At 49.6% G+C, this 16,705-nt stretch overlaps 1 protein-coding gene across 1 annotated transcript in view; it reads right to left on the bottom strand.

The window, feature by feature from the left end:
• Positions 1-6,658: 6,658 nt before the first annotated feature.
• POLR1A (RNA polymerase I subunit A) overlaps positions 6,659-16,705 on the bottom strand; it is a gene marked incomplete at both ends in the record, with an annotated part of 62,428 nt that continues 52,381 nt past the window's right edge. The window contains 7 exons of the mRNA XM_084234547.1: positions 6,659-6,759; positions 7,119-7,283; positions 7,790-7,907; positions 9,108-9,308; positions 10,409-10,708; positions 11,377-11,487; positions 13,079-13,205. Coding sequence (XP_084090673.1) covers positions 6,659-6,759; positions 7,119-7,283; positions 7,790-7,907; positions 9,108-9,308; positions 10,409-10,708; positions 11,377-11,487; positions 13,079-13,205 — 1,123 coding nt within the window. The remainder of the gene's footprint in view (positions 6,760-7,118; positions 7,284-7,789; positions 7,908-9,107; positions 9,309-10,408; positions 10,709-11,376; positions 11,488-13,078; positions 13,206-16,705) is intronic.

Genomic DNA, 16,705 nt, shown 5'->3' with positions numbered 1-16,705 from the left:
TCTGGTTTGGTCCCTGGGGGCTGCTGACTTGTGTGAACTGTGTCAATTTGAGCTCCCTCACCTGCTGAGTTTCAGGTGAGTCCAGCTCATAGTGGACACCAGCAGGAAACAGGAGGCAGGAAAGAAGCACCACCGGATACTATTGTTCCAATTCCTGGCCTGGAGTAGGCGGGGTGGGGGTGGGGGTGGGGGCGGCTTGGCCGAGTGGGCAGTCCTGTGGTCGGTTCCTGTGCTGAAGGCACAGCAACTTTCCAGCAGCCCCTCCCTCAGCTTAGCCCTCCCTGGGTTCTTTAATTCTTTCTCTCCTTGTCCCTTCAGGTTCACAGTGGTGATGGCTCCCCAACTGTCCTGGAGGTGCTGTACTAGTCCTTGCTGGTTTCTACTCATCTTGCTCCCATATTTATAAATAGTTCATTATATTCTCTGGTAGCTGAGTTGTAACTCTGAGCTGCCATCTCTCTCCTCCTGAGTCTCTGATGACACCATAGGTGGAGGGAGACAGTTTTGTCTCCTTGCCTGCCTCACTCCGGCTCCTGTAGGAAGTGGAGAAAGAGCTAGGAGCTCTTTGAGATAAACACAGTAAATTAGATATCCAGTTCTGGTAGCAGTGAAAAAAACTACACGGACACTGGGAGGAGTGACTTCTTTTGTAATAAGCGCTCCATTTTCCTTGGAGAATGTGGCTCACAAAAAAAGAATTAGAAATATACTACCAATCCAGTTAGAACCCTCTTTCTTTCTTAGGACACAGCTGCTCCAAAGTGAGCACCACACAGGTTGTGAACAAAAGGTGTTTCTCTGTGTTTGTCACTCCCAAATCCATGGGATTGATCAACTGAATCCATTTTGTCCATCTTGGCTCATGCCTACCTAGCTTTGGGCTTTGGCTATAACAAGAACCTATGACAGATCTCCATGCCTCTAGTCTTTCTTTCTTTTTTTTTTTTTTTGGTGGGACCCTCGCTGGCGGCCGGGGAACAAACCAGTGCTGGAGGCTGTGGGCAGCCTCGCAGCCCACCGGTCAACCGCAGCGCCACCAGGGGAGGCCCGCCTCTGGTCTTTCTTATCCAGTCTGTTCCACAGCTGTCACATCTGCCTTGGCTTGATGCAACCTTACTGATATCACGTCCCAGATTAACAGTATTCCCTGGCTTCCTGTTCTCACATTCAAGAATGACAAATCAGAGTACTCACCAGCCTGCTAATCCTTGCTCCCCACCCTCTTCATCTATTTCTCAATTCACAGCCTATATCCTGCCTCCCAGCTAAGCCCTTCCTGCCAACTCAGCCAGGGTGACTTCTCCCACTGATTCCTACTGTTGGAGAAACGGCCTCCAAGCTGGTTCAACAGGGGCCACAGCAGCTTCTGCCCCTTACAGCAACCACCCTACTTTGGGGCTTCAGGCTCCTGTTGATAGCTGACAGCTCCTTTGACTATGTGGGGTTGTGCTGCAGTTGCTGCAAAACAGCCTGCTGCCAGTTGCCTGCAAATGCATCTGCAAGACTGATGGCTTTGGCCTGGGTATGCTCCTGCTCAGGTGCAGTGTATTCCTCCACAGCATGACCACCCAGGTCTGCTTGGCATGCTCAGGGTGCTCTAGGGGACCATGCATGCAACCATGGTATATGAACTATTACCTGTTTTGCATATAAGGATGACAGATCATGACCCTGGCTGGTGCAGGAGGTGGGTAGGGGGGCAGAGCCAGCATGGTTGGGATGCTTAGTTTGGCAGGTGCTTTCCAGGTCATGAGTCCAACCCCCTTGGGTCCTAGACTTGCTCAAAGGCCATCACCTGGGCAGCTCTGGTGACCCTTGAGCCCTGTCAAGATGAGGTGCTATGCCCTGTTCTCTCTAACCAGGTTCCGGGCCTTTCCTCAGCCTAGGAATAAACTAGTACTGTAGGGAGTTGTCATCTGAATAGAGCTCCCAACTACCACCCATGGAGGAGGGAGATGCTGCTCAAAGAACTAGAGGCACAATGCTTATTAAGAAATTTTTCAATCTCTCACATAGCTGCTTCTAAGAAATACTGGCTAGTCAGGTATCCTCCTGCCCCTGCAGGTGTCCTGCTGGCAAGACTTTGAACAAGGAATGTCCTTTTTTTTTTTTTTAATTTTTTTTTTTAATAGAGGCATGTTTTATTTATTTATTTGTTTGTTTGTTTGTTTGTTTATACATGCACTGGGTACAGTCAGAAGCGCGGGAGGGTGAGAGAATTCACCAGAGCCAGAGCGGGGAGCAGAGCAGGCAGAAGGACCGAAGTACACTGCTGAGGGGAGCAGCGGGTGGCAGGAGAGGTCTTCGCGCCATGTGGGACCCTCCTCCGGTGGCCGGGGAGCAGCCGGGGATTGAACCAGCGCCGCAGAGGCCGTGGGCAGCTTCGCAACCCAGCACTCAACCGCTGCGCCACCGGGGAGGCCCAGGAATGTCCTTAATGTGCTTGGCAGGGAGGTGAGTGCTTGCCTCCTGCTTTCTGGCTGGAAGCATCACACCTCTTTACTGACCCCCCAGTATCTTGTAGACATCGACCATGGTATCAGGCAAGCTTTACTTCATATACACTGCTTTTTGAGGGCAGAGATCAGACTTAAGATCTTTGTGGGGAAGCCTGGCACCTTGAGAAGACAGCGCACTACTAGGTGACAGAAGCTATCAACACATTTAGGGTCTTTTAGTCGGTGGTTCTTGATTCTGCTGCACATTAGACTCTCCTGGGATCTAATGCACAGGCTACACCCAGGCTCATTACATCAAAATCTCTGGGCAAGGAGCCCTGGAATCACGATCTTGTAATAAGTTCCCAGGTGCTTTTAGCATGCAGAGTTGGGAACCTATGTTTTAAGTGAATATTGCTGAAAAGGGGTGCTTGATAGTATAGGAATTTTGAAGCTTTTGACTGTAGTTATTTGGGTGGTTGTGACTGAAGAGTCCTATGTGAGGCCAGAGGGTAAAACTGCACTAGGCTGGCAAGCCAGATGGCAAGCACAGCAAGCACATGACCTCTGGTCCAGCCACTGCCCTCCCCCACCGCCCCTAGCAGCCCACTATTTAAAGAATATTATTTAGACTCCTCCAGACCCTAATTCACGTGTAAGAGAAAAAATGTATTGGGCAAGCAAGAGACACTTAAGTGATTCCTAACTATCCACAGGTAGAAACCCCCTAAGGGCTCCAACATCTGACTAAAAACACCCAAATCAAAGCTGAGATACCACCTCTACTCATCAGGATGGCTGCTGCATATTTCCATATATATATATATATATATATATATATATATATATATGGAAACTAACAAGTATTGGCAAAGTATGCAAACATGAGAACACTTGTATGCTGATGGTTCAGATTCTATAAATGGTATGGCAGGTCCTCCAAAATTTAAAAATAAAATTGACATGTGATTCAGCAATTTCCACTTCAGAGTCTAAACCCAAAAGAACAGGAAGCAGGGACTTTAAAAGATGCTTGTAAATACATCCATGTTCACATCAGCATTATTCACAAGAGCTAAAAGGTGGACACAACGTAAGTGACCACCAATAGATGAATGGATAGATAAAATATGATGTGTACATACAGCAGAATGTTATTTAAGTCTTAAGAAGAAAGGGCATGTGGACATACACTACAGCATGGATGAAACTTGAAGATACGACATTAAGCAAAACAAGCCAATCACAGAAGGAAAATACTATGATTCCATTTATAGGAGGCACCTCGGATAGTTAATTGGGAAAGTTAGAATGGTGGCTGCCAGGGTCTGGGGGCAGGGAAGGGAATGGTGTTTAATGAGTATGAAGTTTCAGTATTACAAGATGAGTTCTGTGGATGGAGGGGGAGGAGGTGTGGTTTATATAATAACGTGACTACTTAAGGCTACTGATCTTAACTCATTAAGATGGTAAATTTTCTCAAGTGTACTTTACCAAAATTAAGAAAAACCCAAATCCACAACCCTGTCTGGGATGGAAACACAGATACACAGGGCTAGCTGTGGGAAGGTTGGTAGTGTGCTGGTAAAACCCAGGAAGGGGAGACTTCAAAAACATTAACGTGTTAACAAGAGGTGAGGGCCTCCCTGGTTGTGCAGGCCATTGAGCGCAGCGCTGTGTGGCTGTCCGCAGCCTCTGCAGTACCGGTTAGATCCCCGCCAGTCTTGGAGCAACCCACATGGCGGGCAGATCTCTCCTGTCTTGCCCACTGCTCCCCTTGACAGTATATTTCTTCAGTCTGCCTGTTCTGTTCCAAGCTCTGTCTCTGGAGAGTCCTCTCACCTTCCCGCACATCTGGCCTGTACCCTGGTTCTTGTATAAATAAAATAAATCTTTAAAAAAAAACCCAAAACCAAGAGGTGAGATATTGCCACACATGGGGTAAGGCACCAAGGACAGCCACCAAGACTGTGGCTGCTGTGGTGTCTCAGGGATCTGAGAGACTCATAGGCCATGACACTTGTCAACCACTCTTCCTCCATTCTATTTGTTTAAAAATGATGATGCACCTTGATACATGCCGGACCTACTTGTGGCTCTTTCCAAAAACCAAATGTGCCCTCTGATAGCGTTTACAATAGTGAGAATATTCCATAGACTCTGCCATCTAAAATGACCAAGGAGGCCACCTTTCGGGCTTCGGACCAGAGCCACTGGGTTGAGCACGTCGTCCTGCAAAGGGGGACAGTGACAGATGCCAGCTCATTAAGATGTGCAAGCCCTGAAATGTCGCTTACACACCCTGGGAAGCAAGTGCAAAACCGCCGCACAGGAAACATGTGGCCTGACCAGGTAGCAAGGGCAGGGGCTGTCCCCTCACCTCCCAACAGAGCTCAGGGGCCTGACTCCCAAGTGCATGAGTGACACCCTGCCTTTATTCCAGGCTTGCTCCTTCACTTTGAGCCCTCAAGCCTGGGTGGGGCTGAGCAATGGAACTTCTGTGCTTTAGCAGAGCCTTAGCCCACACAACCAGTCCACCAGGTTACCTTATGATCCCCTTGGAGGACTCTCTCCACAACTCCTGACTGAAAATCAAGTAGTGAACTGGCTCTTTAATTTCAAGACACACATCTTAATCTGTGGTACAGGGTCCCACAGCGGCCTTTCTCCCTCATCCCTGTGAAGCTGTTCATATACATCTGCACATAAGCCCGGGGGACCTTCTTTCTCCCAGTCAGGGCAGAGGTGGCAGAGGCTGAGGTGATGTGCCTGGAGGGAGCATCATGGCTACTGTTCCAGGCCAAGTCTCCCTTTCACCCCCAGGCCCACTCCTGAGATCTCGTTAGCAGCCTTCCCACCGTGGACACACACAGCAACTTCCACTAGCTTCTACTCTCCTGGCCATTGGGCAGAAGCTGTTTCTGGGAGAGGGGTATGCAGGGTGGCTGCAGGAGCTGAGCTCTCAGCCTCTCACAAGATCAGGAAGAAGAAACCAAAATTTGACTTCTAAGAAATCCCAGGGTCTCCTTGGTGGTGCAGGGGGTTGAGCACAGTGCTGTGAGGCTGTCCACAGCCTTTGCAGTGTGAGTTGGGGAGCAACCCACATGGCACAGCAGATCTCTCCTGTCTCACCCACTGCTCTCCTCAGCAGTGGTGTACATCTGCCTGTTCTGCTCCCCACTCTCTCTGGTGAATCTTCTTAGGCCCCGCGACTCTGGCCTGTACCCCATTTCTTAAAAAAAAAAAAAAAAAAGAAATCCCAGTCTTGAGCTCTCAAATCACAAATGCAGAACCACAAACCAAGGGGAAAAACAAAAAACCCCAAGTCCTTTTAATTTGCTTTCTCCTGATAGCTAGTTCCAGTGATGTTTATTACTCGGCTTGAGTAGGAATAACAGTAGACAAAAATAGAAACGGACTCTGCTTTTACAAAGTCTTTGTACAAGTTCTCTGACTTTTCTGTTCATGCCAGGGCCCCTGCTGCTAGTGCCAGAGGTCAAGGTAGGCTGGATGGCCACAGACAGAGCAGGCTGCAGAGAGGGACACCGGCCTCAAGGTTGGACGAAAGCAGAGCCAGGAAAAGATAACAACTTGTTCAAACAGGGCACTGAGCTGCGTTTCTGTATGTGGGAGAGCTTCAGGAACCTGGAGAGAAACGGCAGAAAGACACAACCACAGGGCAGCAGAGCCAGCCCCTTCCCTGGGCACAGAAATTGGTAGTTAGAGGTCCATACCACCCTGTGCTTGGCAGGGGAAGAGCCTTAGGTGGAGACTCCTTGGGAACTCTGTCCGCAGGAGCTGGCGCAGCTGGGAGGAGCTAGCTATGGGGCTGCAGGGTCCATGTTCCTGCTCCTGAGAGTGCCCAGGAACCTTGCCTGCAGTCACTGGCTGTTCACAGCAGTGGGATCTTGCCTCCCTATCCTGGAGGTGACAGAGTTTACATTAGGGATTTTGCCTCCAAGGCCTCCTGCAGGATGGAAGGCCCGACATCTCTAAGGACTTGGGGAACTTGGTGGGCCTTGTTCCTCTGTTCACATCCAGAGAGAGGAATAAGCAAGGATGAGGAAGGGGCCCAGAGGCCAGCTGCTTTGTGGAACTGAAAGTCACTGCCGTGCTCTGCACTGTCACCATGAACTGCCCAGGATTCTGTGATGGGCAGCCCAGGCTCCCATCTGGGTCTGCTGCACCATCTTCTAGGAAGGGTAGACAGGGCCTCGGTGCTATCTTAGGGGCTGCTTGAGCTCAAACAGGCCTGTCCCACCCTTGACGACCTTTCCAACCACGAGGCAGGCTGAAGGGGACCTGAGCTCATCATGAGATCCTGGAAGAGACACAGAGTACTTGTTAGGTGATTGAAGAAGATGTTGGGGGTGATGTAAAGGGACCAGGGGACTCCATACTGGGGGCAGGGGATGGTACATCTTGGAGGCCATGCGGAGTGTCCAGAGTACCCAAGACTGATGAGATTATATAAGGCAGCATTGCTTCTGCCTTGGAAAGGCACATGCCTTTCCTGTGTGCTGCCCCCACCTCCCTAATGCCTCATGCTCTCAGATTCCAAGCTCCTGTGTGCATGGAAGACACATGGGAGGCTTGTGTGCCCAAGGGATAAGCTCATTAGCCCAGAATAGATTCTGGAGAGGTCTGGAAAGCCAAAGGCCCCTGCCCACACATACTGACCCATCATGGTGGCCTGCTTCAGAAACTGGAAGCTGGTTTCAAACGTCATCTGTTGTAGCGGGGAGGAGTTTGACCGGATCCCAAAGCGATTCAATGGCTTGTAAACACCCTCAAAGCACATGTAGTCAGCAACCAGGGAGAGGTGGCGGGGATCGACCTCAATGCCTGTCAGGGGCAGCACATCAAGGATTAAGCAGTGAGAGGACAGTGGGGGCAGAATCACCTGGCATGAAACAGTGCAGGAGCTCTGGTGTCAGCTCGCAGGGCACCACTCCAGCTCTGCCAGCTAAGCACTCAGGTCAGTCCCTAACCTCCTCTGGGCGGTCACCCCTGGTGGCTATCACCACACCCTCCTCTCTGCTTCCACCCCCAACAAAGGACAGAGTGTTACAGATTTGCAGAACAAGAGAATCTAACAGCATTACTTTCACTTGGGAACTGAAACCCTGAAAGCAAGGATGGGCCAAGTTATCAGACAGAAGCTTCCCCAGAGAGCAAATGAGAAACCAGCCAGATAGCCTTGGTGACAGGCCTCCCCAACAAGATTAAAAGACTAGTCACCCCCTCCCCACAGTCACTCAGGACCTCCTACAAGCTCCACCTTACCACCCTGTATTCAGTCACTCTACTCACAGTCTTAACACAGCCAAGTCCATCAAAACTCCTCTTACCATAGACAGCAAACACATCCCTGATCTCCTTCTCAATCACCCGCAGCGCAGCCTCAATGCCGTATGTGCTGGCCATGGCGTGGATGTCGTTGGAATAGAGGCGGCGTAAATCCAGAACCTGGGGAAGGAAGGAGGGGTTGGTCTGAAGGGCCTAGCTCAGTTCCACCTTAGCTGCCGAGCACAGCTAAGGACAAAGTGGTCATGAGGTAACCCAGGATGAGTGAAAGGAGACAGTGTAGGCAGAGCTGCTGACGAGGCACTGCCTGTGCCCCAAGGTCTGTATCCTTGTCATTACCAGAGCAAGAGATTACTGGTACAGGCTTAAGAGTCAATGGGAACAGAAGTTATTTTTTCATTTAATACAGATTGAAGTTTTCCTTGGTAGGGGAGGGAAAGCTCCCCAGCAAAGACCCGTCAACAGTTTCCCAGGGTATGTGGAGCAGGGATGGGTCAGCTGGGCCTCGTCAAGGGCCTGTGGTGACTCCAAGGTGTGGCAGGTCACCACCCCAGGAGAAGTGGAGACCCTGGTTGCCTGCTTGGTCTTATTTAAACAAACCTTATAAGCATGACCTGGAGGGACTCAGGTAGTGGCTGTCTCTCAGGAGGTACAAACCCTTCCCCCACTGTCTTCGCTCTGTCCTCTGGAAAAGCGCTAGGTAAAAGGATCCAGGGAGAAGGGGCCTTTGTGTGGCAGCTAACGTGGGGAAGAAGTGTGTGCAGCAGGAGAGCTTTGGTGCAGATTAGGGGAGAGTTGGTTAGAAGAGTACCAGTTCCTCAGTATTTGATAGGAAAACAATTATGCCCAGGTGCTGAGAGCATCTCAGAAGGATCTGGGAGACTCACTGAAGTGGATGGAGGGGGACTAGAACAGATGGTTCAGAGGAAAGGATGACATTCCGGTGGAGCAGGTGGGATAGGAGCACAGGTCTCCGCCAACATGAGGGGGCTGGGTCTTGGCTACCTGTGCTCCCAAGTCAGTACCTGAGCAAACTATTTCTTATGAACTCTACCTTGCAGAGGTTTTTATTTCAAGGAAAAACAATCATACTCAAATTAGTTTGAGAAACTCTGGGTTAAAGTTAAGTAGGTTTGTGTATTGCAAGCCTTAGCTAAGCTAACACACACTGTGGCTCTCCAAGCCACATTGTGCTCTCCCACATTGTGGGTCAGGACAAGTAAATCTGGTTTGGGAACACTGGGCTAGATGTGCAGTCAGCTCAGGAAAATCAGCTGGACCCTCGCCTCCTGGGGGCTAGAGCCTGAGACAGAGTGAGGACCCTGTCCAGGCCAGCAGAGAACCCGGAGAGGGCAAGCATACCTCAGCATACTTGAACAGCTCTGGGAGGTTGATTCCTTCTGTGTTTAAGATGAGCTCCTTCTCATTCTTACTGTTGGTGGTTTCATTCAGAAGGCACCTCGTGATGCCCCTGGTTGCATAGACAACAGCGCCATGAGCCAAGGACACTACCAGGGAGCTCATGTCAAAATTAATCTTCATTAGTGGGAATTTCAATGTCACCTGCAAGAGAAGAGAGAGCTGGATCAGAGGAGAAGGCGTGGTACAGAGGGCAGGGAGCAGAGGCTCTGGAGATTCCTTCAAATTCCTCTCAGTAAACACTTCAGCTGGGAGTGGGTGCTCTACTGGGTGAGCTGGCAGGTGGACATGGGGTGGCTTAACCGACCACCCAGAGCACCCACCTCCAGTCACCCAGACTGAGGTGAAATGGTGGAGCAACACTTTCACAGATGTCAGCGAGAAGGGTAAACATCATGTCCACTCAAAATTGGCTTCAATGTCCTTTCAGTTACCACAAAGCATAATACACACTGTTCTGTGTATGATGCTGATCAATGGTTTTTATCCATACCACCATCTGTGAGCCAGTGGAATGACTCTAAGGGAAGGACAAAAAAGGAAGCATGTGGATAGATGTCTAAGCCTCCAAACCACCAGTCTTCAAGGGGACTTTGCAGTTCCAAGGTGATTACCAGGGGCTGTGTGTGTAAGGATAGTGTTCCTGCTCGCCTCTGTACCAACTTTGATAGATGTTAACATACTTGTACTGAGAATTATGAGGTGTTATTTGAAAGTACCTACGCGGTCTGGCAGACCAGACTCACATATACACTGTTCTTGAAAATTCAGAGGGAAGTGGCCCAATAGGGGTTTGAAAGTCAAAGGTGTGGGGCTGTGTTTTGGGGTAGAAGGTCCACGGCTGTCACCAGATTCTTTAAAGAACTTGGGATTAGGGCCTCCCACGTGGTGCAGTGGGTTGAGTGCCGCGCGGTGAAGCTGCCTGCAGCCTCTGCATCGCGGGTTCAATTCCTGGCTGGCCAGGGAGATTCCCACATGGTGTGGCAGACCTCTCCTGCCTCGCCCGCTGCTTCCCTCAGCAGTGTCTGTCTGCCTGTTCTGCTCCCCACTCTGTCTCTGGTGAATTTTCTCACCCTCCCACACCACTGGTCTGTACCCCAATTCTTGTATAAATAAATAAATAAACCTTTAAAAAAAAATAACTTGGGATTAAACACAGTAACCAAGTCTCACAGGCCCTAAACGACAGGAGCTCAACAGCATGCCCTCACTGACACCTGGCCCTGGGCCATACTTGAACTTACCTGGCACCACAGGCTCCCCTCCGTGTCGTACTGGTAATCCTCTATGAATGGGTGGGACTCTCGCACGGCCTGCACCCGGCGCGCCTCATCTCCCTGGGGTTCCTGACTTCGGGTAGGTTTCGGGGGCTGTGTCAGAGATGCAGCAGGGAGCGAGTCCTCTTCAGGCTCTAAGTCTGCCTCTTCATCTTGCTCCTGGGCCTTGTAGGTGAGATGCCCACCCTCGTGCCCTTGCTCCTGCCCATCGTCATTGTCATCGTCCTCCTCGTCCTCGTCCTCCTCCTCTTCACTCTCATAATCCACCTAACAGGAGTCAGAGTACGTGCTGAGTCACTTGGGTCCCCACCATCTTTTTGGAACAAACACCCCTGCAAAGCCTTATCTGATGGGCCCATCCAGACCCCACCTGCTCCACAGTCCTGGCTTCTCTGCTCTAGCCTCTCCTGGTGGCCCGTCCCCCTGGGAATACCAGTCCCTCAGCCCCAACCCCCCACCTCAGAGCTTACCCCTCAGCTTATGCTCTCTAACCTATCAATTCCTTCCGCACCTCTATTCTGCCCTTTGACCTTTCACAATCATGATTGTAGAGGACCAATTTGGAGGAGAAGGAGGAATGATATTTTCACTAAAAGAATAGTAGGCAACCTCACTTATCTATTTGTCAAAAGCCTCTGAGTCCTTGAATTTGATTCAAATCCAGGCACAGCCAGACCCAAAGATGGCTCCTGCCAGTTCTACCCTGTGAACACCATCTTTTCAACCTAGAGGTATGCTGGGCAGGCTGACTCTTCAAGGTTCCTGATGGCTTCCAGTATGATACCGAGTGGCCTTATATGACAAGGAATGAATGAATGGTCAGGTGCAAAGAGGAGGGACATGACCAGTGGCAGGTGAACATTGGGTGGCTTAACTGACCACCCAGAGCATCAGACCTCCAGTCACCCAGACTCTTCACCCCACAGTTCCCTCACCTCCTCCTCTTGCTTCTCCTTGCGCTTGGCATCAGAGGCATCAGCATCGCCCTCCTCAGCTTCAGCATCCACAATGTGCCCCTCTTCTTCCTCATCTCCATCCTGCTCTCCCTGTAGGTTGGGGACAGGAAGAAAGAGATTAGCTCTAACACTCACTGCTTGGTGAACCTAGCTCTCCACCCACCAACCTATTCACCCATCCCTCTACCTACTGTCCTGCTCTCTCATCCATCTATCCACCCAGCTGCCTATCTACCATCCATTCAGCACACATCCACCTTCCACGCACTCTGCATCTACCCACCCAACCACCTCCGTGCATCCAGAATCTACTCTGTGCTAGTCCTGGATTCCATCCCTCTTGTCTTCAGCCTTTATCTTGACAAGTACCACTCACAAAATCCTGCATTAAAGTAAGTAACTTTTAAAGTACCAGGGTTTTCCAAGTCATTAAAAGATTGCAAAATAATATTCCAAATATTTTTGTTGCAGGTGGGGATGAAAAGACTCTATTAGTGAGTTATTGAAAAAACAAAACAAGGGCCTCCCTGGTGGCGCAGCGGTTGAGCGCTGGTTTGCGAAGCTGCCTGCAGCCTCTGCAGCACCGGTTTGATCCCCGGCCGCTGGGCGAGGGTCCCACATGGTGCGCAGACCTCTCCTGCCACGCCCACTGCTCCCCTCAGTAGTGTACTTCGTCGGTCTGCCTGTTCTGTTCCCTTCTCTGGCTCTGGTGAATTCTCTCACCCTCCCGCGCTTCTGACTGTACCCAGTACTTGTATAAATAAATAAATCTTAAAAAAAAACAAAACAAAACAAATATTTATACCTTTCTCTTCTGACCCAGTTCTTTATAGTCTCCTTCTAGGTGATTTAAGAATTAAGACCAGCAGTTTTTCAAAGACAGTTCATGCCACTGGTGCCTGAGTTACCCCCATAGCAGAAGACTTAGCACTGTCGCTACTCTAAGCTAGTCCCTCATTTTAGGGGTGAAGAGACAGGTCTGGAAAGAGGAGGTAACACAGCTGACAGCAGTCTGGCAGCAACAGTCCACTCTTTATTTCTACTCCCACCAAGCGGGCCTGCTACAGAGACATGGCCCACTGCTGCACTTCCCTAGAACAGCTGGCTCAGATGACTCAAGAACCTGCTACCGTGCTGCCCTGCTCTCCTGGCACATGTGAGATCATCATTCCCAGACTAGTTTGCCTCCAAGGGCTTTCCCCTGGTTGCTTCCCTTTTTTGTCACTACAATCCTATTTTCCTGCTTCAAAATGCCTCTCCCGACCCTTGCCAGTACCCTGTGGGCCTCAGTTCATCTGAGCAAAATGAAACCAAAGAAAGAACTTAAAAGCCCAATGCATACATTACTTTGTGTCTACCCTCAGGATGAAAATCACTTACAGAGGGGTCCTTAAAAGTAGACAGATGGATGACTTGGGGCCCTCACCCAGGTCAACCAGACCTTGCTGTCTGGCAGCCTTCTGGGAGTGTCCTACCATTTGCAAGCACTAGATGTTTCTGGGCCTTCACAGAACAGCAGATAAAAGCTAAGGTATGTAGAAAAATGGATAAACTCCAGAAAGCGGGTTAAGGGGGGCTAAGGACAGTCACGGAGATTCACAGGGGCCAAGATTAAGCAAGCCACCATGCAATGCATTTCTCAGTCCTGGGGCCCTCCCTGTGCTGCTGTGGACTCACTCACCTGATTCCTCTCTGACTCCCCAGCGTTGTCCAGATCCCGCTGGGTAGCTCTCCGAGTGTTTACATTTCTGAAAGCTGATGCTTTACTATTCTTCTTTCTGATGGACTCCATTAGAATTTTAAAGAACCTAAAATGAGAACAAAGTCATACAGTTTCATTCAAGGCCCGCATCTCCACTGTTGCAGGTGTAGGAAGTTCTGTTCAAGGATCTCCCACTACCAAAGGTGGTATCTGTAATTGAGACAGAGACCAGGCCTCTCCTATCAGCTCACTTTCCAGGCCCCTCATCATTTCTGAAGAGCCTAATGCAAGTCAGGAAAGAATGTGGACCACAGCTCAATGGGCCTGGTATGAATATATTCTCTGCCACCCCAGGGTGCCTGGCTCTGAGCACCAGTCCCTTGGGCTTTAACGCCTTTGTCTGGAACCTGTGGGTGTTGATATGTGTCGTGCAGTTTTGTTTCGAGGACTAGTAACAACCCTGTTTGACACCTGTGACAAGGCCTGGCAAAGCAGGTGCTTAGGAAAGGACAGGTACCAGCGCTGCAGGGCTGTCAATTAACAAGGATGGCAGATAGGCAGGGCAGAGGTAACTGACTTTGTGGCAATGAGTTATGTGACCAGGTAAGCCAATCTGAAAGAACCAACCTGAAGTCACACACACAGGCCTTTCCTGGCCCCACCCATTCCTCCTAAGTATCTATTTTTAAGTTCTACCCCAAAACCCCTCCCTGCAGCTTCTCCTCTCATATAGTCTCTCTTTTTTTAATAATAAATTTTATTTTTATATGCCCCATACAATTGCAACCCCCTTATTTTGACCCCAATCCCTCCCCTCCCGCCCCTTACCCCCCATAGAGTGTCTCTGGTTCATAGTTTTTTGTTGATTTTGATTTTCACTTTCTTATAGTTATTCATTTTCCTGGTCCCTTATTTAAGTTTTCTAGATTCCTGCTATGAGTGAGACCATCCGGTATTTTTCTTTTTCTTTCTGGCTTATTTCGCTGAGCATGATCCCTTCCAGCTCCATCCATGTTGCTGCAAATTGCATGTGTTTATCTTTTTTGAATGCTGAGTAATATTCCATGGTATATATGTACCACATCTTCTTGATCTCATATAGTCTCTTATCTATTTTCTTCATCAGGCCACTAATAGCACACCAGATGAGTGCTTTTAATTAAATAGTTTCAGGTCCCTCACCGGTCTATCCATGCACCCTGTATTGTCCAGGAACCCAAACATGCCAATCACATGCCAGCTTGGGGACAAAGCAAGGGTAGAAAGACAAGGGCTTAGTGTCTGAATTGAAGAAGGAGGCAGGTCAAATGGTTAACATTTTGCTCATTAGAAATAAGACTGCACACTCTCTCATCATTTTTCCCCCCACTTTTTTTTTTGTGTGTGTGGGACCCTCGCCGGCGGCTGGGGCACGAACCGGCGCTGCAGAGGCTGCGGGCAGCCTAGCAGCCCAGCGCTCTACCGCTGAGCCATCAGGGGAGGCCCTCCTCCACTTACTAAAGTTATATGTGGTTGTGCTGAGGTTTTACCCTTGGCAAAAATAAGATTCCTCACCTACCAATTCAAGAGCTTGGTCACCAGTTACTGGGGAGGGGAACAAGAAGGTCAAACCAGGGGAGATCAGGCTTAATTTTAGAAAGACACAGGCCACCTGACTGTCTGAAATGACAGCCTCAGGGTCAAGTCCCTGTTCTGCAAGCAACAGAGAGAAGGGCCTGGCTCTCACATGCACTGTGTGCACACACATCTTGCTCTGTCCACTGTACAGGGCGTAAGAGAGGAAAAGGGTCAGCTGCTGTGACACTTTCCCTCCTCTGCTGTGGGGCTGCTGCTCTGACTCAGCCGGCCCTCATGGCCTGTCACTTTGTGTCTGTCATCTCTCTGAGAAGCCTCTCCCCAGAATATCAACCCCCTCACAACTGGCCTCAATCCTAACTACTCACCTGCTTCCACCCACCTTTTGCATCCTCTGGGATTTTGCTCAAATCATTTGTTTCACCAGCCCTTTCCCCTACCAGTCCATTATCTACCTGCTTGAGCAACACCTGTGTGCCAAGGCAGATTAGGTGTGGATGTCACTCCCAGAAGAGTCCTTTCCTAATACCCCGGATGGGAATCCCTTGTACCTCACCTCCTCTTTAGATGAACAGGACTGGTGAAGACGAGAGAAGGTGAGAAAGGAGAGTAAGTCCTGACATGGTATCAGTGTGCCAGACTTCTGGGGGTATAGGTCCCCCTTCTGTGATAATACCCAGGAGGCACTGAAGGCCCACAGTGACGCTCTCTGAGGTTTTGCTGTTTATCAGAATGTAGCAACTGCAAGTGAATAGGAGGGCTGGCTGCAGAGAGCCCTCCCACACATTAAATAATTACAGAGAACATGACCCTTGGCTGTTTCCAAAAGTGCCTGGCAACAACTCCACCACCTGCCATCTGCAGTTAGACTCACAACTTGTAATTGCAGACACTGCCCACTTGGTCATTTTATAGTTACAGGCCAGAACTGATACCTCCTGACTCCTAGCAACGTGCTCTTTCTACTCTACCACCCACAACCCACCTCTAGATAATATACACAAATATTCAAAAGGACAGATGCCAGTATAGATGCTTCAGGGACTTTTGGTGCTTATTTGTCTCCATCTAGGGAAGTGCCTCTGTGTACTCTTTTTTCCAATCTATGTCAAGAGTTTCATGATCAGACCTCCCTGGTGGCACAAGGGGTTAAGCACAGCACTGTGGAGCTATCCGCAGCCTCTGCAGCACAAGTTTGATTCCCGAGCGGCCAGGGAGCTACCCACAAGGCACAGCAGATCTCTCCTATCTCGCCCACTGCTCCCCTCAGCAGTGTTATTTCAGTGGATCTGCCTGTTCTGCTCCCCACTCTCTCTGGTGAATCCTCTCACCTCCTGCACCTCTGGCCTGTACCCCAGTTCTTGTATGCATAAACAAACAAACAAACAAACAAACAAACAAACAAACAAACAAACAAACAGTGTTTCATGTTCCCACAGCTGGGAGAGAAGCAGGGAAGCGGAAGCGGGGAGGAGAGAAAAGAAAAAAGGGGGTGGGAGAGAGAAAAGGGAAGGGAGAAAGGGAAGAGAAAAAGCTTGTGAGGTGGAGGGTTACTCCTTTGAAAGCCCTCATACCTCCCTGTAGACTAGAAGAGGCCTGATTGTGACTATGTGGTTGCCTGGGCCTGATCAAAGTAGTTCACACCACACCCAATTCACATGCTGTGCTCTTTCATCTCTGGCCTGTTCTACTGAAGTTGCAAAGAGCAGCTCCACTGAGAGTTACTGCACAGGTTTTGGCAATCATAGTTTTTCAAGTGCACCAGCAAATTGCCAGCTAGGAGGTGAAAGAGTACTTCACTGCTGGGAAGAAGCTAGGATGATCCTTCAGCAAGCAGAAATTTTAAAAAGCAATGGATTTTCAATTCCCCAAGATAATGTCAGTAAAAAGAACTGTAAGCAAAGCCTGGTGCACTCCTCACTCTGACCTACCTGCTCGGCAGGCCTAAAGCCCCAGGGAAAAAGAAACGTGGGAGACCATCCAATTCTGCCTGCTTTTGATAAATCTCAAGAGACACATGATCCTAATTCC

The sequence above is a fragment of the Talpa europaea genome (assembly GCF_964194135.1).
Source record: "Talpa europaea genome assembly, chromosome: 6".
Classification (NCBI taxonomy): Eukaryota; Metazoa; Chordata; class Mammalia; order Eulipotyphla; family Talpidae; genus Talpa; species Talpa europaea.
This window is presented reverse-complemented; position numbering and strand designations above follow the sequence as displayed.